A 26,143-nucleotide genomic window follows, 5' to 3' on the forward strand; every position below is an offset into this window, starting at 1 on the left:
AAAAGAAAGGAAGAAACACTAGAAAGAAAAAGGAAGGAAAACGAGATAAAGGGAGAACAATCACCAGCCCTTAACAAGCTAGACTGGGGGGGGGAGGGGGGTGGAAAGAAAGCCGTGGAAGGTGTCCCCCCCAGCGAAACTGCTCTGAGCGTTCATCATCTATTCCCTTTGGTTTATGGAGAAAAAGAAAATGGTAACTCAGGTAAGATCTGTGTTTGCTCCGTTCGTTTCTTTTCTCATTTCCGAGATCTAAAAAGAGCTATGCGGGTGGGGCAGAATCACCAGAGTTTTAATTATTATTGTCTTTTTAGAAAGGGTCAAAATTATTGTTATCAGCTGGAAAGCTAGTCTGTGCCTGTTGTGGGTCCGTGAGAGAAGAGAGAGAGAGTGTGTGTGTGTGTGTTGTGTGCGTATCCTTTATTCTCCCCCTCCCTTAGCTCCATAGCAGATTCCTGTTTCCTGTACTGTGCAGCTGTGGCTCAGGAAAGACCCTGTGGGGATTTGTCTACCTCTTTGTCTTGGTTCTGAGAAGAGGGAGGGAGAGAAAGACTGCAGAGGTAGGAAGAGATTCTTGTAGACGGCCAAAAAGAGGGGAGCGGGATTGACTTCCTTTTAAGAATAGCAGAAGAATCTGTGTTGTAGGGAAATCCAATTTCAGATGCACTTCGGTGTCTCCAAAGAGGCGATGGAATTGCAGTTTTGCTGCCTTTGCTCTAAAGGGCTTATTAAAAATGAAGGCTTGAAAAAAATACGTTTGATTTTCATGTCTTTGTTACTGCATGGTTTGTTTTCCATGAGAACTGTAGAAGCATCTAGGTGCACCACAGGCAGGTTAGAGCCCTCCCTGGCAGGAGAGCAGGTCTGAATGTATAAGTGACAGTCACGGGGGCATTAAAAGACATCTGAAGGAGAGGGAGTAGGAAATGGAAGACCTCCCTTCCTCCCTTCTTCCCTCCCTCCCTCTCTCTCTCTGCCTGTCTTTACTTGTGCCAAGCAATATCTGCATTTTAGCAAGTCATTCCTGACAAATAGAAAGGTGAATACTCTTTCCCGATTTTCCCTGGCGGTGCTGTTTTTCCTTTTGGCATCCTTCCGTATGATCCTTTTACCCATTTTTCTTTATATATAGGTTGAGAGGAAACGATGAGGCTGTGATTTATCAATTAGAATCATTTGCATTGTTGCATTGTGGAACTTCACATCCTTTGGTCTCAGACTTAGGATGCATTTCACTCCTGGTTTTATGCTCTGTAGGGAAATTTCATCACTGGACAGTGCTTTCCTTTTAAGGATGTTGTCCCCCTTTTTTGTATTCTCTTGTCTGTCTTCCTAAGTCACCACCGGAGGGCGAGAGAGTCAGCTGGCTATCTGGATAGAGGCATGATTTTAGGAGCTGGAGCCCTGTTCCGTAAATGTTATATAATGCCCCGCAGTGCTGTTTGGAAGGAGGTAAAGCTTTAGGGAGGTTTTTGCAACGTGACCTGGAGGAAAGGGAAGTTTCAAAGAATATGTCTCTGCAAAATAATTTTTCAACGGATTTAAGTTTGGAGATTATTAAGAGACCCCTCCCTCTTCTGCAAAGGGGAGAAACCCTTGAAATATTTTCTGTTGTATTTCTTATCCCTTGATCATGAGCCTGATTAACTCTTTTGAAATATGCTACACTTTAAAAAGAGAGAGAGGGAGAGAGAACCTTTTTCTGGCTTCTCTTTGTTGCTTGGTAGATGATACTTCTTACCCTTGGAGCCCTCATTCAATTTTCATTAACTGACCATATTAGAGGGTACCAGCTCTCTTCTTTCTCAGCTATTACTGGAGCCTTTTCAACTACTTGACTTTTCATTATATATATACTTTTTTATGTAAATATGACTTTTGTTATATATATTTTTAAGTCAGTGAAAGAGTTACCTAAACTAGGACTTCTTATAATCAGAGGTTTTCCGTGACCTCTTGGAACCTGTCCCCTTAGTTTCTAGAGGAGCTGGGTAAGCATGTGCAAGCCCAAGTTAGAATGCATAAGCGTTTGCACACTTAATAACTTGGTCTTAATAATCAGTATTTAAGAAAACTATAATTTTAGGAAGGAAGCAGAAGAGATAAGTAGAAACTGGAAAGAAGGAGTTTGGGAGTGGTTAAGAATTCTAATAGATGAGTGAAACTCATTAATGATTTTCTCAGTGTGTGTGAATGCTGAAGGGCAAGCAGGAGCTCAGTTTTTCTGGTTCTGAATGTATACAAATGGAAAATACAGAATGTCACACTTGGGAAGTCCTGGTATTCCAGTGTGTTTGTTTTTTGTACACACTTCCTATGTTAATGTAGCATACATAGTTGTTAATAATTTAGGGGGAAAATGAAGCAAGTAGCCAAACAGGCCAAATCTTTATTTGTTCTGTGGGAGTTTTGGGAAGGGGGGGTGAAGGGCTAGTTTTTGGTTTTTTGAGCCAGACATAGGATCCCAGTATTTGATAATGATCTGTCAACGTAAAGCTTTCTGAGTAGAAAATGTCTGCATTGTTTACGGTTCAAGTTATCAAACAGTTCATTGTGGTATTTAATATCTCAGCAAGTATATTAGGAAAGGCATTGAGGTATGTTTTCACCATTTTGTCACCTAGGTTCTTTGCATCTTTGATCTGTATCCCATTTCCATCCCTCATTTGGTGGAAGAAGGTGAAGGGCTTTCAGTGGATGACATTTTCATCACATGTTTAGATCTGTATCAGTAGCTGCATGGTGTGCACTCAGTGTTATTATATATGCTCTGGTTTTATAAGGCCTGCTTTTGGTTTATAATGCTCAGTTATTTGCAATAAGTTATCAAAGTTTTGCTTTAAAAAGAAAAAAGCAGATGGCCATTTTAATTATGGAATTCTAGTATAGTAGACACACATGCTCATGTGATTTAAAAAAAAAAAAAACTTTAGGTTTCCTTGTCATTCCTGTATATGTTGTAGGAGTATTTCACTGAGATGCTCTCTTCTTTCAGAGCCTATGAACCAAAATACTGCATCTCCTCTCATTTGTGAAAATAACAGTATGGACTAAAAGGAAGAAGAAGAGAAATCATCCTTGTAATGTGTGTCAAATTAGGCAAAGTTGTAAATGACCTCAACTCCAATTAATAAGAAAAGGTTATACTATTTGCTATTGAAAGGGAAAGTATACTAGACAGAGAGGAAGATCTTACAGGGTGGACGTGAAAGAAAATTTTTGTTCTCTTCTCTAGAGTAAGACTGCCAGTTTCTGTGGAACACAAAGCCCTCCCTTTCTTGGACAGCTCAGTGCTTTGCTGGCATTTTCTTCAAAATCTGTTTTCCATCAGGACCAAGAGGAGGGAAGGTGTTAAGAATAAGGGAGGTTGGAAAGGGGGTTGCTGTTCCTTTAAATAGTGCAGTGAGCCCATGAGGCAGCAGGCCGCTAAGAGTGTATTCTTTTGTAATGAATCACCACTCCCATTGTCTGCCATCTCCCCTCTGTGTAGCTAGATGGCCTAAGTCTTCACCTGAGCTGTGGCTCATTCCCTGTTCTGTTCCAGGGTGGCTGGGAGGAGAGAAGAGGGAGGGTGTTATACTTTAGTTAAAGGCAGGTAAGGGGGCAGGTATATTTTGCTTTGTTTCATTTTCTACTATCTTATCTGGATTTTTTTTTGTTTGTTTAGTTTCGGATTTTTTTTTTTTTTTTAATGAGTTGGAGTAGGGAATCTGTCCTCTGATTTTGCTAAGCGTGTTTTCTGTGCGTTTTGACTGTCCTCAGTGATTATTTAGTCTCCATTTTGTGACACCGCTTTCAAATGATTCCCATTGGGTTGCCCGCCAGGTCCACCGGAGCCCATCACACCCTTCATCCACAGAGCTTCAGTCCACATTGTTGGTCTTGGCACACTTCCACTTGCTGTGGGCTGCACAGGACTCTGGGAAGTTGGGGGGTAGGCGGAGACTGCGGGTTTGAGACTAATTTATGTTCCTTTACAATGAACCCAAAAAAAGCCTCACTTTTTCCAGAGCTTTGGTTTGTTTCAGAATTCTTCTACATTGCTACATATCTTCACTTATAACCATTTCCTTGCCATGGCCAAGGCTGGCTCTTGATAAACACTGCTATTCTAAAAATTAGTCTGCTTCCCTGAAAAGATACCCAGAATTCCATAAAAGATACCCAGAATCCCATAAATCTGAGCAATTTTGACTTATCAAATGGTTTTTCTTTTCAGTCACCTCCCATACCCCAAAACACACACCTTTTTTTGACCCTTTCTCTAAATTTTTTCCCTTTATCCTTCTGCTTAGTTTTGCAGCTGAGACTAGGAAAGCTTAGTGTTTGACAGTCCGCTATTCAAGTTTGTCTTGCTGTGGAGGACACCTCCCTGTTGAAAAGGAGATGCCACTCCTCATCCTGGTCAGTGGCTCAGCTCAAAGTCCTGGTTTTGTTCCTCCATTATTCTGATCTCTCCCTGAAAATCTTCAGACTCATTTCTAAAAGGTTGCCTGCCATATGGAAACAGTCTCATTTCTCTTCAGACTTTTGGTTCATGGAGTGCTCACATTTTAATTTCTCTTCATGTCATTCTTACCTTGGTTTGTTTCTTGGTCATCTGTATGTGTTGTCATGGTGATGATACAGCACCCCCCCAGCCCTCCTTTTGGTGTATAGTTCCTCTCTGGAATCTTATGTTGTTGATATCTCAAGCATTCCCTTCTGGAATCATAACTTCTCAGTCTTTTTTTTTTTTCCAACATTCTAAAACCGCTGTCAAATCTTTCTCAAACATTTCTAAACAGTACTTCATATGTAAAATCTAACAAACACAAATGGAATGCTCTCCTGCAGTAAATGCTTTGTTGTTTTAAATGTAGCAGTTTCATTATTGGATTTTCAAGCAGTCAGAAATGCCTTGGTCTGCTGTTGTGACGTATTGTTTCCATTTCCCAAATATGCAAAATGTCCCTCCTGGCTCAGTTGGTAAAGAATCTGCCTGCAATGCAGGAGCCCCGTGTTCAATTCCTGGGTCAGGAAGATCCCCTGGAGAAGGAAATGGCAACCCACTCCAGTATTCTTGCCTGGAGAATCCCGTGGACAGAGGAGCTTGGCAGGCTACAGTCCATGGGGTTGCACAAGTTGGACACGACTTAGCAACTAAACCACCATTAGTAGTAGAATGATTAAATTCAGAAAGCCTTGGAGCCAAATAATTGATTAGATTGATTAATAGTTGATTAATAATTGGGTTCACTGGCAGAGTGAGTCATTTGGAGTGCACGTTGGATTTTGTCACTCCCGTGCTTTCAACCTTGTTTCCCTTCAGATTCCAAATAAAAGCCAGTGCCCTCGCTCTGATCTCTTAAGGCCCTTGAGTGATCAGGAACCTGGCTCTCTCTCTCCAGCCTTACCTCCTGCTGCCCTTTGACACTGACATTTTTGCTCTTCCTTTTAACATGCCTTGCATCCTCCTGCTCAGAACTTTTCCTTCTGTTTTTCTCTTTAGTCATAGAAATGCTCATCTTCGAGGTTTCTCAAGAGCTCTCCTTTGACTTTCTTAACTCAAATTCCCCAATCTCTCCCTATCCCCTTAACCTGTTTTCTCTGATCACTGATATTTTTGTTTGTCGTTACTTATTATTTGCTTGTTTATCATCAGTGCTACCCCACCCCTCCAAAGAATGTAAGGTCTTTGAAGCAGGAACCCTGTCAGAAGTCAGTTGTATCTAGAACTGTGCCTGGCATGTAGTCAAAAAAAAAAAGAATAGCTAATCAGCTAATCTTTATATATGATGTATTACTGTCAAGTACTGTGCTAAGTACTTTACCTACATTAACTCATTTTTAAAAATATTTATTTATTTGGATACACTGGGTCTTAGTTGCAACATGCGGGACCTTTGGTCTTTGTCGGGGCATGCAGGATCTTTAGTTGTGGCCTGGGAACTCAGTTGAGGCATGTGGGTGGGATCTAGTTCCCTGTCCAGGGATTGAACCCAGGCCACCTACTTTGAGAGTGTGGAGTTTTAGCCACTGGACCACCAGGGAAGTCCCTGCATGAGATCATTGAATCCTCTCATCAGCCCTGTTATTATCCCTCATAGGACAGAAGAAGAAACTGAGGAATACCATGATTAGGTAATTTGCCCCAATTTATAAGCTACTAAGAGATAGTGTAGGGATTCATATCCACAGACTGTCTTAGGAATCTGTACTCTTAACCACTGTGCTCTAATGCCCCTTGTAAGTATTACATATTCATATAATACTTGCTGACTGTGTAAATGAATGAATTTAGGTGAGACTCTCTTATTTACTTCTGAAATTTCCATCTCTTACATGTTCAAGGCTTTGATAGAATACTTGCAATAACAAGGAATTCACTAAATGAATTTATTTTTCTGATATTACATAGTAATAGGTTGAGCTTCCCCAGTGGCTCAGCAGTAAAGAATCCACCTGCAAGGCAGGAGATGCAGGTTCGATCCCTGGGTCGGAAGATCCCCTGGAAGAGGGTATGGCTGAACCCACTCCAGTATTCTTGCCTGAAAAACTCCCATGGACAAAGGAGTCTGGCGGGCTATAGTCCATAGGGTCACAAAGAGTTGGACACAACTGAAGCGACTGAGCACACAGGCAATAACATTATAGCATATATGTATTACGCATTAGGCACCATTGTCAGTGCCTTGTATAGTTCCTTTCAGCAGCCATATAAGTACTGTTAGGCCCATATTGTAGAAATCAGCAAACAGGAATACAAAGAAGTTAAGTTGGCAGCTCCAGGATTTCAACCAGAGTTTGGCTTCAGCTTCCCTGTTCTTGACCACCACTAATAATTACTGTTATTGAAATAACCTTTTGTTTTTGCATACCTACTTTGTACAAGTTTTACATACAAATCCCATGAACAGAGGAGCCTCGTGGGCTATTGCCCATAGGGTCACGAAGAGTTAGACATGACCAAAGAGACTTAGCATACCTACATGTGTGCACATTTACATATATAAAATTGTTTTACTGATATCATATGTCACTTGCCAATCTCTTTTTGAGGTAGGTGGTGTTTTTCCCATTTTTTTTTCCAGTACATTAAACTGAGATTCAAGAAGTCAAGCAATTTGGTAGTTCTAGGAATGGATAGGAATAGGTTTCAGATTTGAGAGGCCTTTAATTCCAGATTTGCATATTCTTCCATTATACCACAAACCTCATAGATAAATCGCTCCATTGTTGGCCATTACAGAGTTGAAATACTTTCCTCGTGGTGAGGTCAAATCTATTTCCATTATTCTCTTCTCATTTCCTCTTGGGGAGCTCAAGTCTGTCTCCAGTCTTATCTTCTCCTTCTTCATTGTTCTGTCATCCAGACTCACATGGAGGGGTTTCATCTCTCTTCTTCATAAAACCCAGGTATTTGAAAATAACTGCTACATGTCCCCTTCAGTCTTCTGTTTTCTGTGCTCATCTTACCTGCCTCCTTGAATTATTCCTCATAGACAGGAAACCATATGGTTTCTAGAGTCTTTGCTGTTCTAGTCTAATTATGACAATTTATATGAATGGTGTATCATTTATATCTAATTACTAAGTAGTTATGAGTATTATTAAGCAGCATATATTTGTTACAGGTTTTATTTTTTGACAGCACATTGAGTTTACTCAGTTTTCAAAGTCTATTGACCATGTAATGTTGTCAGCAATTCACAACTTCAAAAATAAGGACTTACTACCCTCACCTCTTAAAGTAGAATATTTGTTTTCTTCTCCATTTTAATGCACACTGTCAGCTGATTGGTGAGAATCTCCCTGCCTTCTAACTTCTAGGTCTTGCCCAGATCCCTCAAAGGTTACTAACACTGAAGTTTTCACTTTTTAAACTTGTTTTTTTACAAATTCTGTTTTGAAGATGCCAGTTGGACCAACAAATGACATATTAAAAATCAACAAAAATAAATTTGATCACCTTCCTTGAGATATTGAAATTGTATCGAAAAAGTGTTGAAGAGCTAAAATTGGGAATTATAGAGTGTTCTAAATCGATAGCAACAATAAATCATAATGTTCTATTTCTATTGAGAATAGAAGCAAAACACACCCAAAAAAAGAAATTAAATCCTGGGAAATTATTTTGATATAATAATACTTATTATAAATCAAATACTTTAGAAATAATCTTAGATTACTATATTTTGATATATTATTTTTTCTATCATTCCTCTTGAAATTTTTCAAAGGCTATCTTATCAGTTTTGGAATATTAGAATAACATTTATTTAATTAATGACCCAGGAAATAAGTACAGCTTGACTGCTATTAACAGAAGGAAATACAGTTTTAAAATTTTTAACTTGGAATCATATAACTAGAGATATTTAATTCATTTAGAATTGCAGGATAAAGTTCTGCAATCAAAATTTGATATTTCATATGTAAAGGAATATTTAAGAAGAAAATATGGAAATGGAAATCAGTAATTACTTTATGAAATTAAAAAATAATACTCTTATATCTACAAATAATATAATTAGTCTTTTATCTAATATTATGAGGTTTCTTATAAGAACTTCTTAACAGATAAGCTGGGATTTAATTGAAGGAGATGGGATTTTGAAAGACTCAGAGCAGAATTCCATAAACTTTTTCCATTAATGACTAGATAGATAGTAAATTTTTTTCGGCTTTTCAAGCCATGCTGTCTCTGTTACAGCTGTTCAGTTCTACTGTTGTGACATGAAAGTGGTCATCCAGGATTGGTAAGTGAATGGGTGTGGCTATGTTCTTGTTAAACTTTATTTAAAAACACTTCTGAAATTTTAGTTTCATATTATTTCCATGTGACACAAAATATTCTTCTTTTGAATTTTTTAACTATTTGAAAATGTAAAAACTATACTTAGCTTTCAGATTATCCAAAGCAGGTGGTGGAGCAGCTTTGGACGAAAGCCGTAACTTGCCAACCCCTGACTTGGAGGGCTGCAGTTCACCCTGATATTTAGCAGAGGGGAAGTGTTCCCATCTAACTTGATGACGGGGACATGGTTTCTAGCAGCTTTGACAGGTCATCTTCAATCCCTGTTAAGGTTTGCTTCTCTCATTTTCCTCCTAGAAATCTTGATGATTCTTTTCCTTTCCTCACTTGCTTTCTCCCTCCACTCTACTGAACCACTTGCAATTTTGTACTTTATACTTTTCATATAATTCTTCATATTAATATATTATTTTTCATATATTATTACTTTCTCCCACTTGATTTATTTCTTGCCTTAAGGATTCAGCTTAGATGTTACCCGCCTCAGAAAACTTGCCCTATCTCATAGAGTTTTCCCTTTTTTGTGCTTCCTTGGCATAGTGTATGTATTGTCCATAGTACATATTACTCTAATTGTGAGTACATTTGTCTGTTTTTTTCCATCAGACTGTAGTTTCTTGTAGGATTGAGACTATATCGCCTGTGTTTGTCATCATATCTAGTTCAATTTAATACTTCTTGATTGAATTAATGAATTTTAACTTGTTACTTCATGACAAGTTCGAACCAGAAGAGTTAAAGTCACATATATTCTCGTGTTTATTAATTAAATCAGTCAATACTTAAAATATAATGTCATTTTGGAAATGGATGTTTTATTTGGTAAGAAGAAAGGAGGACTTTTGGCACAAACAGCTGTTTGGAGAACACACAAATCTCTTGTAGATTTTCCAGTGGAAGGCTGCATATATCCAGAAGATAGAATGTGGGTAAGTGGCATAGGAGCTCTGGCTTGAGAAGTCAGCAAAGAAGAAAGGAGAGAGTATGACTCCAATAAGTGTAGAAAGGCAAAGAATGTGAAAAGGTGACAGTGAAATTTTAGGAACTGATAACCCATAATAAGTATACCAAATGTGGTATATTGACTGCAAGCTATCTCCTTCTCCCTTTTCCTTCCACTCAAGATGACCAGAAGTAGATTCTTTTAAAAAGTTTAGGGAGGGAGTGGAGGGGGAGGATGCAGCTGGTGGGCAGGGAAGGGATAAATTAGTAATTCGGGATTAACAGATCACACTATTACATATAAAAGAGGTAACGAGGACCTACTGTATAGCACAGGAAACTATATTCAATAGCTTGTAATAATCTATAATGGAAAAGAATCTACATAAAACTAAATCTCTGTGCTGTACACCTGAAGCTAACACCACATTGTAAATCAACTATTCTTCAATTTTTAAAAAAACTATCATCACCAGTATCTATTAGACCATAACCATTCCATGTTATTTTCAAGGCTTGCTGTTCATTACTCTTAGTCTTTTTTACTCTCTGTATTTCCTTCGGGTAGTTTCTGTTGTGGTAGTATTTAGTGTACTGATCTTTTCTTCTGCAATGTCTAATCTGTCATTATTAGTCCAATAGAATTTTTTTAAGCTCAGATAATATAGTTTTCATCTCTAGAATTTTGATGCAGATCTTTTTGTATCTCCCATTTCTCTTAATATGCTCAGTTTTCTTTTATGTACAGTTTTTTTGAACATGTGGAATACAGATGTTTTAATGTCATTATCTGTTAATTCTAATATCTATATTCATTCTGGATCAGTTGCAATTGGTTGATCTTTCTTATCATTATGGGTTGTATTTTTCTGCTTCTTTGAATCCATGGTAATTTTTGAATGGATACCAGACGTTGTGAATTTTACCTTGTTAGATGCTAGATGGGTTGTTTTGTTTGTTTTTTCTGCTTATAAATATTCTTGAGCTTTGTCTACAACACAGCTGACTTTCTTAGAAATAGTTCAATCCTTTCAGGATTTGTTTTTAAGTTTTGTTAGATAAGACCAGAGCTGTGTTTATTAGTCTACCTTACTTTTGAGGCAAGACTCTTCTTAGTACTGTAACTGATGCTTTAAAAATTATCAGATTTTCCACTCTCATTTTGGAGAACAGGCTCTGTTTCTGACACTGTGTGAGCTCTTAGCACTGTTCCCTTCAATTCTTTCAATAGTTTCTCGCATATGCTGTCATTCAACTGAGTTCTTGAGGGGAACCCTCTGTGGGTCTTCAGAATTCTCTCTTTACAGTTCTGTCTCCTGCAGCGCTCTCCCCTGTGACCTCTAGCGGTCTTGACTTCCCTGGACTTGAAGCTTTATCTCCTCAACTCATGGAGACCACTGCCTGGCTTCCCTTTTTGTGCCACAGCTTGAGAACTTTCTCCAGGCTTCATGTAGTTTTTCTGTTTTTAGTTGTTTGAGGTGGCAAGATAAGTCTTGTCCTTGTTACTCCATCCTAATTGAAAACAGAAATGAGAATGCTTATTTTTAAAAAAAATTACATGATATTTCATTTACTGTATTCCTAATTTATGAATGAAAAATCAGCTGAACAATAATTTCAAGCAATGTTGGAGAAGAATGCATTCGATGTAAAAGAATAATTAAAATACCAAGATAGAATATGGTAAATTACGTGGATATGATGTCCATAAAGTACCTTTAGAAGTTCAGATGAGAAAAGTTTGGGGAGTTTGGCAGAAAGAGAAGGAGTGAGAAAAGGCTATGGCATATGTGTGTGTGTGTGTGTAAGGTAAGATATTAAGCGGATCTAGAAGCACATTTTTGAGTATTAGGTGAGACTCGGTGGTGGAATAATTTCAGAGAGTCTAGGACTGGTCTAATCACAATTAAAGATAGTTTTTTAAGAATCCATGGAGAAGGTCACAGGAAGAACAGGGTTTCTGTGTTTTGCCGTTGAGCATGATTTGTGGTCTGCTGTGGAAAAGGAGAGCGATGCCTTAGTCCTGTCGATTCCGTCATTGCAGTCCTAGCAGAAGAGGAAGGGAGAAAAGTCAGTGTGCCATCTGCTTACCTCAGCAGTGGGGAGACAGGGCACTGTGCACAGTGGAGATGAGGAGCGTTGGCCTGAGATTTATGAATCTTCAGAAATCCTGTAGTAAGGAGCCTTTAGGCTTTCAGCCATTGCTATTTAAATGGTTTTCAGGTTATCTAGACGTTTAAGTGGGATGGGGGTGCTGTTGAACTCAACATGGACCTGCTAGAGAAAGTGAATGGGGTGGCTCTGGGTGGAGCTTTCTTGAGTTGGAATGGTTGCCTGTCACTTCCCTGTGCAGTAACTGTGAACAGAAGTTCAGCCAAATATATGCTTTTATCATTTTCTCTCTTGAGGAACCAGGAGACATTTTGGAACAACGGGGAATATATGTGTTGTGTTTGGGTTCATTTCACTTAGCCTATATTTTATATAAAGCTTTTAGTAAGAAGAATATGAACCAAACACCACCTCCCCCCAACATTGGTAGTGATATTGCTATTGTGTGAAAAAGAACTTGAAGAATTTTAAAGTTATAACTCAACTGTTAGGTTTAAATTGTGGACTATATATTCTTTCCTCCTTTTTTCTTCTTCCTTCACAATAGGTAGTTATTATTTCTACTACTTTTTCTTTTAGCGAAAAGCAGAGAATTTTGTATACATGCTCTTCAGTTAATTCTTGTAGATACCCCACTGGGTAGCTGTCTTCATTTTACAAATAAAAGTATTGAGGAATTGAGAAGTTAAGTGACTTGTCCACAGTCACACAACCGTACATGGCAAAGCCTGGGTTTGGATCCACATTTGGCTTATTCCAGTGCTTATGCTATTTCTATCCCCACCCCCACCCCACCCCCCGCTTTTTTTAATGCTAGCCACTACCTTAAGGATCATATGAAGGATACAGGCCTTAGTATTGATTTAACTCTTTCTTTAACATAAGAAAAATCTCTGTGATTTACCTTTAGCCAGAACCTTGAGAAATGTCTGCTAATTTTCTTAGAGCCTTAGGTTCCTCTGGGCTAAGTACACAATTGATCAATTTAACTATTCTATCTATAACTTCAGAGAAGGCAATGGCCCCCCACTCCAGTACTCTTGCCTGGAAAATCCCATGGACGGAGGAGCCTGGTGGGCTGCAGTCCATGGGGTCGCAAAGAGTCAGACACGACTGAGCGACTTCACTTTCACTTTTCACTTTGATGCATTGGAGAAGGAAATGGCAGCCCACTCCAGTGTTCTTGCCTGGAGAATCTCAGGGACAAGGGAGCCTGGCAGGCTGCCATCTGTGGGACCGCACAGAGTCGGACACAACTGAAGTGACTTAGCAGTAGCAGTATACATAACTTTCATTTCCTGAAATTTTATCTCAGCTCTTAGAGTTTGATGGCTTAGTATATCACATGGGAGCATTTGTACAGGGTAAGAGAGAAATCAAAGCACTGGCTCTTTTGAGCAGCTCTTAGCCACTTTGGGCAAGGAAGCAGCTAAGCTTTTAATGGCACTTTGCTGACTATTACAGAAGAAAACACAGTTTCACATGGTATACCTAATGTTTCTTCTTTTTCACTATATTCTATCCCTTGGGTAAGGTCTCTTTCTCACAGAATCAGATTCTAAGAGCTGTAATGAGCTTTACTTTACTAATTAGGAAACAGAACCCCAGAGGAATTGAGCTGTCCAAGGTCATACAGTTCAGTACAGCAGAACTGGAGCTAGTTCTCCAGTTCAGAACATCTTAGAAACCTCCAGGCCTTTAATAAAAGATGTTCAGTCTGTAGAGGCTAAAATGTGAAGTTTATATGCCCCCTGTTCCTAGAGAGAGAAAATGAAAATGAGTTAAAAGGTGAACTCAGATATCTTGGGCGTTCTTTGCTGGAAAATTATTCTTGAATGAAGCTGGATAGTCTAGTTGATGTGATAATGATAATGAAGTTCTAAGGAAGAAAGATTATAAGTAAGAAATAAATGTGCCCTTTGAAATGCTTGAAGATTTTCTGGTTTTGTTTGCTTTTTGAGTATTTGACTTGACTTGGAAATAGTAAACGTGGAATGAAATCTGGGAGTGTTTTGTTACCAAGCAATCATTATAGTGTATTAGTCAGTTCAGTTGCTCAGTCATATCCCAGTCTTTGCGACCCCATGGACTGCAGCACACCAGGCTTCCCTGTTCATTGCCAACTCCTGGAGCTTGCTCAAACTCATGTCCATCAAATCAGTGATACCATCCAACCAATCTCATCCTCTGTCATCCCATTCTCCTCCTGCCTTCAGTCTTTCCCAGCATCAGGGTCTTTTCCAGTGACTTAGTTCTTCACATCAGGTGTCCAAAGTATTGGAGTTTCAGCTTCAGCATCAGTCCTTCCAGTGAATATTCAGGACTGATTTCCTTTAGGATGGACTGGTTGGATCTCCTTGCAGTCTAAGGGATTCTCAAGAGTCTTCTCCAACACCACAGTTCAAAAGCATCAATTCTTCGGCACTCAGCTTTTTTTATAGTCCAACTCTCACATCCATATAGATAGCTTCTTTTTAGTGCTCTTAGGAACTGATTTTAGATCTCCGCTCTTGGTTTTCTGCATGCCACCTTTCTAAAGTTGAATATCCTCCCTTACTTTGAGATAGGACTAGGTTTTCCTGGTTAGTAATGATGGTTTCTCCATGATAGATTTTTTTTCATGACTTCTCCCAACATAGGACTTTTAATTTCTTTTCTAGATTTATTTGCCTCATTTTGAGTAAGGAATAAATATTGCAGCCACTAGTTTATATTTCATTGCTATTCCTGACGGGTCGGAGTCTGTAGTGTGCCTGATTGATTTGTGTGTTAGAGACCAATAGAATAATGGGAATTGTTTTCCTTCCTTTAAACTGCATTCTGATATTGGCCACCATTACATTTGTGAAGAAGGAGGAAGATGAAGAGTTACACATTTTAATTGATAAATACTTGTTTTTTCTTTTGTTTATGTTTTGAGAGTGATTAGACCCTTGAAAGTCTTGTTTTTCAGGACTTAGAATAATGTTTAGCACATAGTGTTGGATGTACTTGTACATGGCACTTGGACTATGACTAGAAGTAAAGTACACATCTATTTCTGCTCTTCTTTGAGTTTCTGGGTTTTTTTTTTTTTTTTTTTACTTCCTGTAATCTAAATGTATCTAATTGCCTAAAGTGTAAGCAAAAGGGCTGTTTTTAGAATTGTGCTAAACACCTCTCATCTTCCTTTAACTTCTCTCATTTGCCTTTAATAAATCTTAGTATTGTTAAATGGCTAAAGAAACATAGAAGTCCATTAAATCAGTGTCCTTTCTCAAAATGAAAAAGGAACCTGGAATTCTATAATTTACTTATGGTTGAAATCCTTTCCAGAAAATAAATTATGACCTCTGGGTCAGAATGATAGATACTTTACTTGCCTTACATCTCTTATAAGACTCCACTGAAATAACAATATAGAAGTGCAAAAAGAAATAAACCAAGAACAGCAAACACTAACAGGAAAGGGTGAAGAATTGTTATAAACAAGTTAAACAGATTTCTTTAAAAGAAAGCAAAAAGGAACCAGTTGATGGATGAATGGAGGAGAAGCTAAAGCCTGCCGGTTATTACCAGGAGGCTGTGAATGGTGTGGAAGCTGGTTTGCCTAGCAGGAACCCCAAGAGGCTCTGGGTTCAGAGCAGGAGTGAAGAAGGGATGGACAACAGGGATTTCGTGTGCATGGTACAAGGGTTGATTCAACTGCTTGGCCTCGATGTAACCTTTCCAACTCCTTCCCAGTGGAAGTAGCCAGTGTTTACTATTGCTACCTCTTTTCTCCAGCATTAAAAAAAAAAAAGGAAAAATCAAAACCCCCAGGTTGTTTAACTCCAAATAAATTGATCAAAAATGTTTGATGAAATTTAACTTTTTGTATTAAATATTGGCACCCCTTCTTTAATATGATATTTGGGGCCTAGGAGGAGGTCGTTGCATACACTGAAATGAACCCTGAAAACCATTGATGTGCTCTTTCTTATCTCATACTGAGTTCCCAATTAGAATTTTAATTCTAGGAAGAGACCCAGTAACAGAACAGATTTCCTTACAGGACAGCAGAGGAAACCCACACCAGCTAACCAAGTTTTATACCTGGGTCACCAGTGCACTTTCAGCATGAAAGGGAAGAGAAGAAACAAAAAGAAGTACTTACTCTAACGGAAACATAATCCAGGGGGCAGAGAAGAATTTAAAGAAGCATTCTAACTAACGTAGTAAGGTTAAAGAAGAGAAAGCATGCCTAAAACCAGTACTGGGTACAATGAAAAGGGGACAATTTGAGAATGTGAAAGAGCTTAAGAGATTAAGAATGTGATAGTCAAAAGAAAACAGGCCATCGAAGGAAAGAAAGTAAAGATATTTCCCAAAATGCAAGCTTCAAGCTGCAAAGATGGAAAACACAAAAGATAAGTCTCAGGTGATTTCCTTAGCCCATGTGCCCGAAAAACAGAGCCTGAGACAGTACTTTATTGGGGAATACAATCTCAGGAAAGCAGGACAAGAAAAGGGGAGAGAGAACAAAGGAGAAAGGTTGGACAAAGCTTTATAAAAGACATTGCTGATGCCTTGGCTTCAGCAGAAGTCTTAAGAGACATTGTATAGATTACTGTTTCTCTTGCCAGGCCTCCTGAGTATGGGGACATGTTTTCATCTACTGGCTTCCTCTCACCTCCTGCTCATCCTGCTTTTTGGTCAAAGTTTGCTGTTCAAATGGTTACCACACCTGACCTGTTCAGTGGCCTCTTGGGGAGGCCGACCTACTCTTTGTGTGCACAGATCTGCAGATTGATGTGATATCTGAGTCTGGAGAGGTGAGAGGAGTCAGTAGCCCCTAAGGTAGCCTGCAATTCAGGAGACCTGGGTTTGATCCCTGGGTTGGGAAGATCCCCTGGAGAAGGTACCCACTCCAGTATTCTTGCCTGGAGAATCCCATGGACAGAGAAGCTTCATGGGCTGCTGTCCACAGGATCACAAAGAATTGGACACAGCCGAGCAACTGAGCACATACTCTAGGTAGCCTCCAGCCTTGGAGCCTCTGCCTTTTAAGAAAAGGTTAACAGAGGGTCATTCCCAAGAGGACTGGAGAAGGGAAGGAGCGGGGAGGAGACTGCCGTTTTCTGTCATAAATTCTTCTGTATCCATTGGGTTCACTATCATGTGCATGTATAATTTCATAAAAATAAAAATCAACTTTAAAAACAAAAAATAGATTACCCAAAATACCCTGGAAATAAATACCAAAAGCTTTTTAGAATATATTTGGGGGGAAAATATTGAAAGGTGAGATCTAATCAGTAGCTGAGAGGGTTCTGTACCCCTCCAACCTGGTTTTCCCCTGCCCGCTTTGTTGCTTCGTTTCTCTCCGCACCACTCCTTCTGTTTCTTGTTTTACTCACCTGTTCATTATCCATCTCTCCACTAGAAGGTAGACTCTATAAGGGCAAGAACCCTGTATTTTTAATCACTGTTCCCCAGCACCTAGAACAAAGTGTCTAATAATCCATGGTAAGTACTCAGTAAATATTTGATGGCAAGAATTGAAGCCGAATAGATGAATTTTGCAGGGAGCATGACTTCCATGCAGAAGTATTGGGACTTGAGCTGTAGGCATTGAGGAATCTAGGATTTTAAGAAAAGAATTAATTAGCAATACCTGATTTAGGTTTTATTTTAGAAAGTTCACTGGCAGCTGCTTGGAAAATTCATTAGGTCGAGGTTAAGCTAGAAGAAAGAAGAACTATTAAAAGAAAGATTCTTGGGTTATCCTGGGTGAGAATTGTTGAGAGCAGACTCATTTTTCTTTTCATTTTCCACAGTACATAGCATGGACTCTCACATGTAGCTTCTCCGTTAATATGTATATATATGAATAACTCCTTCTGTAGTAAATATTTATGAGTGATTACGTTGTAGTGAACTTCCTTCAGAGTTCCTAAGCTATTGAGAGAAAGGTCCCTATCTTTTTTTACAGACAACTTCAGAAGCACATATTCAACTACCTGGTTAATTCAGTTTAGCATGTATTTTTTAAACATCAATTACAGTGTGCTTATTGTTTGGTGAGAAAGCTACTGTAAAGTAGTATATGACTCAGTCCCTGATCTGTTTAGGGGCTTTACTCATGAAATGACTAGAGGAAATATAAACCATCATGTTAACTGTGGTTGCCAGGCAAAATGCAGTTTTGTCCTGTAAAGGGTATGGGGGAAAATTTTGTCTATTATTGTATATACATATCATGCAAATTACTGATTTTAAAGAGGTAGACTATAATAGAACATCCAGTGCAAAAATCTATGAAGAATGATTAAATATTTTATTTAGCACACACAACAAAATCTTGCTAATGTCTTATTCTGAACGTGAGTTGTGGATAATTTTAATGATATTTCAGTTTAACATAGAGAAGACACAAAACTTAATTGTCCATGAAGACACAATAAAGACTAAATTAATTTAAATTGGAGTGAAAAGTTTGGTTGAGGAAAAGAATAATTATCCATGCGCTGTATAAATCACCAATTACATTAAGTAGAATAGACAGTCAACCATTAATTGTGTGTAAGATCCTTTCATTTCCAAGGAAGCTGGTAGCTGACCGGAGTATCTCTTATGGTCTCTTGTTGCCAGTAGAAGACGCGATTCACAGATGTTTGAGGTTCTCGATACTACTTTAAGGAGATCTGGAAGAAAGAGCTCTTAAGAGGCCAGAGGCATTAAGACTATTACAGGGTTTGTCATTTTTAGCCTAATAGACTATTGGTTTGAATGACTTTGTTCTGAAATATTTATTTTTCTGTTTAAATATTTATTGTTTTGAGATGGCAGAACTCAGCCTCAGGGGAGAGGTCAGGCTGGTTTTTCTCTCTTACTAATTTGAAAGAGGGATAATGATTTGGTGGCAAGTTTGCGCAGTGTGGGAGACCTGAGTTCAATCGCTGGATCTGGAAGATTCCCCTGGAAAGGGAATGGCAACCCACTCCAGTATTTTTGCTTGGAGAACTCCACGGACAGGGGAGCCTGGCAGGCTGCAGCCCATGGGGTAGCAAAAAATCAGACACGACTGAGCAGCTAACACACATTTTGCAATATTCTTGTCGGCCAAGCCTGTACCTCCCTTAGTACTGGTACCAGATCCTGAAATTGACTTTTAGTCTAAGCATGAAGGTAAAGTATATTGTATTTCCTGTTTTATTTTTATTTATCATCTGTTTGCAAGAGCTCAGAATTGCCCTCAGTCCCCTCCTGCACTCCATCTCCCCTTCATGTGGCTACAGAACACTCTCACTTTGGGTCCTGGTCCCTCAGTTATACCCACTCTAGAGCAAGGGCCCATTGTTAGGCTTGCATTTCAGGGTTTGCATTAAAAAAAAAAAAAATGGTGCTTATTCTCTTATCTGTGGATTCCATATAAGGTAATTGTCTCCTTTCAGGTAACCTACATTTATGGCCACTATTACCTTCTTCTCATAGCCCACTCCCTCCCTCTGCCCTTCTAGAGGTTTAGATGCTTCAGGGTATTTTCTATAAGCACCTGCCACCACCGTCACTCTCTTCATTTTGCCCAGCCAAAGCCTCTAAAAGCAGTATTTCTCAGTGTGGTACCCAAACTGCCTACTGGAGTAGTATCAGTATCATGATTCATTAAAGATATTTCCCCAGAGTGGTTGTTATGCACAGTAAAATATGGAATCTCTACTTTCAAGGAACCAGGTAAAAGATGAGTTTGTGGGTATGAGGGGCTGGGTCCCTACCGTGTGGGTTTGGTGATCATATCATTGAGACCACATTTGGAGTAGATGTGGCCCTGGACTCCTTTCTTGGAATCAGAAATACTTTCCCTTAAAATTAATATTTCAGTTGGTGATTGGACTTTTATTAGTGTAGTCATTATCCTATAATCATTAAATCTGTTTTTGTGAGTTTCCTTTGGGTCACAGCCATGTACTAAGCTACAAACAGCCAAATGAAAAATGAACTGCTGAAATTGAAGTGAAGTGAAGTCGCTCAGTCGTGTCCGACTCTTTGCGACCCCATGGACTGTAGCCTACCAGGCTTCTCCGTCCATGGGTTTTTCCAGGCAAGAATACTGGAGTGGGTTGCCATTTCCTTCTCCAGGAGATCTTCCCAACCCAGGGATTGAACCTGGGTCTCCTGCATTGCAGGCAACGCTTTACCATCTGAGCCACCAGGGAAGTCCCAATTGGAGGCTGCATGGAAACTTCATGTATAGGTTTTTCCTCCCAATTTCTAACTAACCTAAAGATTGTCTGACATCTTATGGCTTTGGGTATAATTTATATTTATTGTAAGAGAGAAAATACATTATTTTTATCTTTTTTACCATAAGTGTGTAGGTAAATTGAGTCTAGAATGAATTTCACTTTTTGCCCAGTAAACTGGTGTTGTTTTGTCTTTGTACATGTTTATTCATCCGTTTTATTTCTCTGGGTTTTCTTCATGGCCTGTCAATTCTCTACAGAGTTCTTAAAAATTATTTTAATTGACTCTGGATCATCTTAAATCCAGTGTTCTATCCTTATCTTTCTGCATTACTAGTTTTATAGCTCTTTCTTCCTTTGGTCACAAACATCTGGGCAGAAGTCACTGCTTTGGTATAAGAGCTGAGAAGAGGGATAACCCTCTGCTCGGTTCTTCTCAACGGAGAGCTCTTTGTAAACTTACTTTACAAAAGCAGGTAGAGTTTGAAATCTGAGCCTGTCTGAAAAATCTCAAGGGATAAAAATGATATAATTTATAAAATACTTAATATAAAAATATTTTTTCCTCTGTTACAAACCTAGAGAATTAGTGTCCATTTATCTACAGCATTAGGAAAAGATTAGTGACATTGGCATTGATAAAGATGCTCTATCTAAAAAACTAAGTGATTCTTTTTATGATGGTTTAAATAAAATTAATATTGATCTGTTTTTATTGGTGATCCATTCTGAGCACAGATGGAATGTGGAAATTGGGAAACTTTTAAGATAGGATTTGTAGCCTGTGATTTGTAACATAACAGCAGACTAGTATCAAAATGGGACTCAAGATAACCAAGCTGAAAAAATTACAGTGAAGTTGAAAAGTAAATTGGAAGATACAGACAAAATACTTTTCTCTCCTTAAGATTACTTAGACTTTTTATTATCCTAGGAAAATGAAGATGATTATATTTGGGGCCTTTCTTACAGTACTTTAAGCTTAGCTTTATTTGTAGCACAGATAACATTGATGTAATTATTAGCTTATGTGCCTTTCTCAGTTTCTAGGTTTGGTCCTACAAAAGCAAAATCTCATTTTTATCTCCTCTCCCCACCGTGTTGAACACAGAGTGTTATAAATGTTTAAATGTCAGTAAGTAATCTCAAACAATATGCAGAATAATTCATTAAGAACAGAGAATATAGTTAAGGAGTGATAACAAAACTTGACTCATTTACCCTAAGCAGTGTGACTTGTAAAGAGTGAAAAAATGTTTTCTTTAAAGTATTGATAAAGGTGAGTGGGTTAATAGGTCATGAATACTGAGTCTGCAACTATAAATCTTAAAAAATCACCTGTTCTGCCTACTTCTCTGTAACTGGTTGGTTTCCAAGTTCTTATAATTCCATCACACAGCATCTCTTGATTCCATTTCCTTTGCCCTACTACATTTGTCTAGGCCCACCTGTCTTCTCCAATATATTACAAAAGCCTTCTAGTTCTCCCCCCTTCTAGTACATTCCATGTATTGCTAATATTATAAGCTGCAATTCTGTTATTCCTCTGTTTGAACAGTTGTTCACTGCCGAGGAATAATAGTTAAAATCATCAGTATCTAAGTATTGGGGTATAGGGATACTTAGTACACAGAACAGAACATCACAAAGGATGAGGGAGAGATTCCAAGTAAGTCTTGGACTGGAAAGGTGGTTAACTCATCAGCAGAAATCCGAAAAAGAAGTGACAGATTCAGTTCTTCGATAGTTTGTCGTGTTAGTGGGATGCTAAGAGAGGATGTTTACCCAGAAGACCTGGACTGATCAGCTGGGAAGCTGGGCCCCAGGTCAACAGTTTCACTTGTTCTCATGTAATCCTCACAACTTTCTAAGTAAATAAGCCAGTTTACAGATGAAGAAACAGGCTAGAAATGCTTAAAGTGACTCATCCATATCTGATAAGAGGTATGGTTAGGATTTGAACCAAGGTCTGTCTTTCAGGGTCAGGCTGTTTCTCCAATGAAAGCTTGGGAGAATGGGCATGGCTGGACCTAAAAAATACATGGAAGTCACTCCTAGGCAGGTGACTGTTGGAGTTCTGGGATTGATGTGGGAGAGTAGACTGACTGATCAAAGGGTTGAGTCTTGCTTGGTCCTTAGGTTATACATTTTTCCTGTTTGATGGGGCCTGTTCACTATGATAGGACATTCAAATTTAAAATTAAGACATTAGACATATTTCACATTGTACACCAGAAGATCAGAGATAATGTTTCACCTCTGTTACTCCATGTGATTTAAAGGAGAAAGACATCATCTGTAACTCTTGTATTTGCAAAACCACATACCTAAAGCATAAGCATGTAAGTGTTGATTCCTCTCATTACTAACAATACTCTACCAGTTCTCATTTCCTTTTCCAACACTCTTCCCCCACTTAATATCAACCCAAGATAACATTTGTTTGATTGCATACTATCCTTCCTGATGGCTCTCTACTCTAGCCAAACAAAACAATTTACTGCTGTGCACATACATGTGACCGTCCCTCTTAATCTTCATTTATTTAAAAAATCTTAACACTTTATATTTATTAGGTACCATATGTAATTCTGCATTGTGCAAAACTGACCCCACTCATTATGATGAAGCTTTTAATCTAATAGGAGAGATGGAACTCATATCTAGATATGTTAAATATAAGGCTTTGAATTTAAATATCTGTAGACCTTAGTTGTGTTGTGCAAGTTAAATGCTATGAGAATCCAGGAGAGGAGAATTTGTTTCCAACTGGAAAGGGTGAATGCAGTCACTCACTGAAGGTCTGCTGTATTAGACATTGTATGAGGTGCTGTTGTTTTTGTTTTTGTTTTTTAGCTCCTTTCAGCCTCAGGGTCAGTGCTGTTATGTCTGTTTTATGGTAGACAAAACTGAGGCTTAGTGTCTTGTCCAAAGCCACACAAGTAACCGATCACAGAGTTAGGGTTCTATCCCAGGTTTATTTAGATCAAAAGTGTAATCTCTCTCTTCTACACCTGATGTCAACAGACTGGCCTGTGGGCCAAATTGGGCCCACTACGTGCTTTAGTAAGGCTCGTGATATTTTCACATTTTTAAATGGTTGAGAAAAAATCAAAAGAGGAATAATATTTCAGTGTCTGTGAAGGAGATTTTCCTGGAACACAGATACACTCTTTTGTTTACTTGTTACCTGTTGGCTGCCTTCCAGTTGTAACAGCAGAGGAGTTGCAGCTGACTCCTGCTTTCTCCCATCCTCCTCTAAGGATGGCTTTACAGAGGAAGGTATTACTTGAGTTGCTTAGTTTTCTAGTATAATGAATATTGTGATAGAGGGGAGACAGCATTGGGAAAGACCCTGATCCTTACTGTTGCAGTCTGGCTGTGACTTGGGAAAGCATCATATTTAGGGAATATTCTATATTCAGTGCAATACAGACATATATATATTGTGTTGAGAACCCTGCTGGAGATGCTACGAGGAGTAGTGACTAGCAACCCCAGCTATAGAATTGGCTTAGATTTGGATTAGAGTCTGCATATGTCAGCTGTTTGCTGAGTGGTTTTTGAAAAGATTCTTAACCTTTTAAAATGTCAGTTTCTGTATCTGTAAAAGGAGAACAGTAGAAATACCTAGCTTTTAGAGTTGTGAGAATTAAATGAGTTAATATATTCAAAGTGCTTAGACTTTTGCCAGACATATAAGAAACATAGACCCTCTGTATATTTAGAATATATACTTTCAAATACATTTAGTAGGCAGTAGTTATGACCAACCTAGATAGCATATTAAAAAGCAGAGACATTACTTTGCCAACAAAGGTCCGTCTAGTCAAGTCTATGGTTTTTCCAGTGGTCATGTATGGATGTGAGAGTTGGACTGTGAAGAAGGCTGAGCGCTGAAGAATTGATGCTTTTGAACTGTGGTGTTGGAGAAGACTCTTGAGAGTCCCTTGGACTGCATGGAGATCCAACCAGTCCATCCTAGAGGAGATCAGTCCTGAGTGTTCATTGGAAGGACTGATGCTGAAGCTGAAACTCCTCAGCTTTGGCCACCTCATGCAAAGAGTTGACTCATTGGAAAAGACTCTGATGCTGGGAGGGATTGGGGGCAGGAGGAGAAGGGGACAACAGAAGGTGAGATGGCTGGATGGCATCACTGACTCGATGGACATGAGTCTGAGTGAACTCCAGGAGTTGGTGATGGACAGGGAGGTCTGGCGTGCTGCGATTCATGGGGTCACAAAGAGTCGGACACAACTGAGCAACTGAACTGAACTGAACTGAAACTCCTTAGAGGCAAATTTTTTATTTGTGTTATGTCTTCAGTGCCTAAAACAGCTGTGGACCCACAGTAGTTAATTTAGTACATGTCTTGGAATTGAAATTAGATTTCAGATCTCCTCATTTCCTTTTCAGCTGGTTGATCATTCTAAAAACTTTTTCAGTGGATTTTTCTTCTTTGCAAGTTGGTGTCTCTGTCACTATAATAAGTTTTGTATATCTGTAGTTTGTTTTGGGCTTCCCAGGTGGCTCAGTGGGTAAGGAAGCCACCTGCAATGCGGGAGACCTTGGTTTGATCCCTGGATTCGAAGATCCCCTGGAGAAGAGAAAGCCTACCCACTCCAGTATTCTGGCCTGGAGAATTCCATGGACTGTATAGTCCATGGGTTTGCAAAGAGTTGGACACAACTGAGTGACTTTTCACTTAGTTTGTTTTCTTTCTCTTTTTATTTTGGCTGAGCTGTAAGGCATAGACTGAATCTATGCCCCCTACATTGGAAGCACAGAGCCTTAACCACTGACTGCCAGGGAAATCCCTATAGTTTGTTTTCTTAAATATTGTTCCCACAAATATATGGTAATGAGGGTTGTTTTTGTTTGGTTTGTTGTTTTTTTTTTTTAATTTCACGTGACATCCATTACAGTGGCATCCAGTAGGATTTTAATATTTTATCAAGTTGTGGAAGTTTGGCTCCACTGGTCTACCTGGTGCTTGTGTTTGTTGAAAACAACTTTTATTGAGAATCTAGAGTTTTAATCGCTTCACATTTTATGTTACCAGTTCTTCACAACAGTATAATAACATTAACATTGCTGTTTTATAGATTAAGAAAATGGGGCACAGAGAAAGTAGGTTGTAGCATTTTTAATTGTTTACAGCTATAGTAAGTGACAGAACTGAGGTTGAAATTATGTTCTGACCATACACTCCAGCATTCCTCTTTGTGAAATACAAAATTTGTTGGGTCTCAGATGAATTTGATAAAATTTTAGGTAATGTGTAAATAGTGGAATAAACAAATTTGTTTGCATTGGCAAAAAATACATTTTCAAAAGTTATTAACAGTCATCATAACTTACACATTCCTTTGTGCTTATCATCTTGAACCTTACTCAAAGATGGCATCCTAAAATCATTTGAGTTGCAGTGGTGTGCATTCTATGTGAAATAAATACTATTCTTATCTTCTTAATATTTAATTTTTCTCCTTAAACTTTTGGGTAGATAATATAATGACGATGAGATGACAGTCTTGAATCAGTTTGTCGAAATATCAAATATAACCCAGATTTGTCTGTTTCATATACCTCTCTTCAGGGTTTTTCATTCCCCCAGTCATTTGAAAACAACTTTAGAAAAACTCTTCTCACTTATTTATATCTTCTTACTTTTTAAACCAGAGAATTAGAAATGTAGGTAGGTTTTTCTGAAATTTGGAAATCTGACTTTTTAGTCTAGTTGTAAATTATGTTGCTTCTGGAAACCAAAGCAGGTTTTTTGTTTATAATATCCTGCCAGCCACTGTAGCGAATTCATGTGGATGGTGGGAGGATTGGATGCATCTTGCTTTTCGTATCCTCATAGCTTTTCACAAAATGGGGACATCATTCTGCTTTTTTGGAAGCAGTGTTGTTATGAAGATTTAGGGAGAAATAGGGGTTGAAGTTCTAAAAGGAATGCTCAGGGGAGTTGACGTTTGAGCAGAGACCTGAGGGAGGTGTACAAGTCAACAAATGCTGGAGTACCTGTGGCACCAGGAGAGGCAGGGCAGAATCCAAAGTAACTCTCTTTCATTTTAATGAGCTACAC

The 26,143-nt window shown here is 38.6% G+C and overlaps 1 protein-coding gene across 27 annotated transcripts in view; it reads left to right on the plus strand.

The window, feature by feature from the left end:
* RBFOX2 (RNA binding fox-1 homolog 2) overlaps window positions 1–26,143 on the plus strand; it is a 289,582-nt gene that overhangs the window by 189,512 nt on the left and 73,927 nt on the right. Inside the window, exon 2 of one of the 27 annotated variants that reach the window (XM_040234749.1) lies at window positions 389–4,401. The exons of 24 other annotated variants lie outside the window; for them this stretch is intronic. In XM_040234749.1, the coding sequence (XP_040090683.1) occupies window positions 4,384–4,401 (18 nt within the window). In that variant the 5' untranslated portion in view covers window positions 389–4,383. Of the gene's footprint in view, window positions 1–388; window positions 4,402–10,146; window positions 11,912–26,143 lie in introns of those variants that run through there. 2 more of the 27 variants (XM_040234756.1, XM_040234751.1) reach the window with 2 other exon arrangements.

This window comes from Oryx dammah, unplaced genomic scaffold (genome assembly GCF_014754425.2).
Source record: "Oryx dammah isolate SB20612 unplaced genomic scaffold, SCBI_Odam_1.1 HiC_scaffold_29, whole genome shotgun sequence".
Classification (NCBI taxonomy): domain Eukaryota; kingdom Metazoa; phylum Chordata; class Mammalia; order Artiodactyla; family Bovidae; genus Oryx; species Oryx dammah.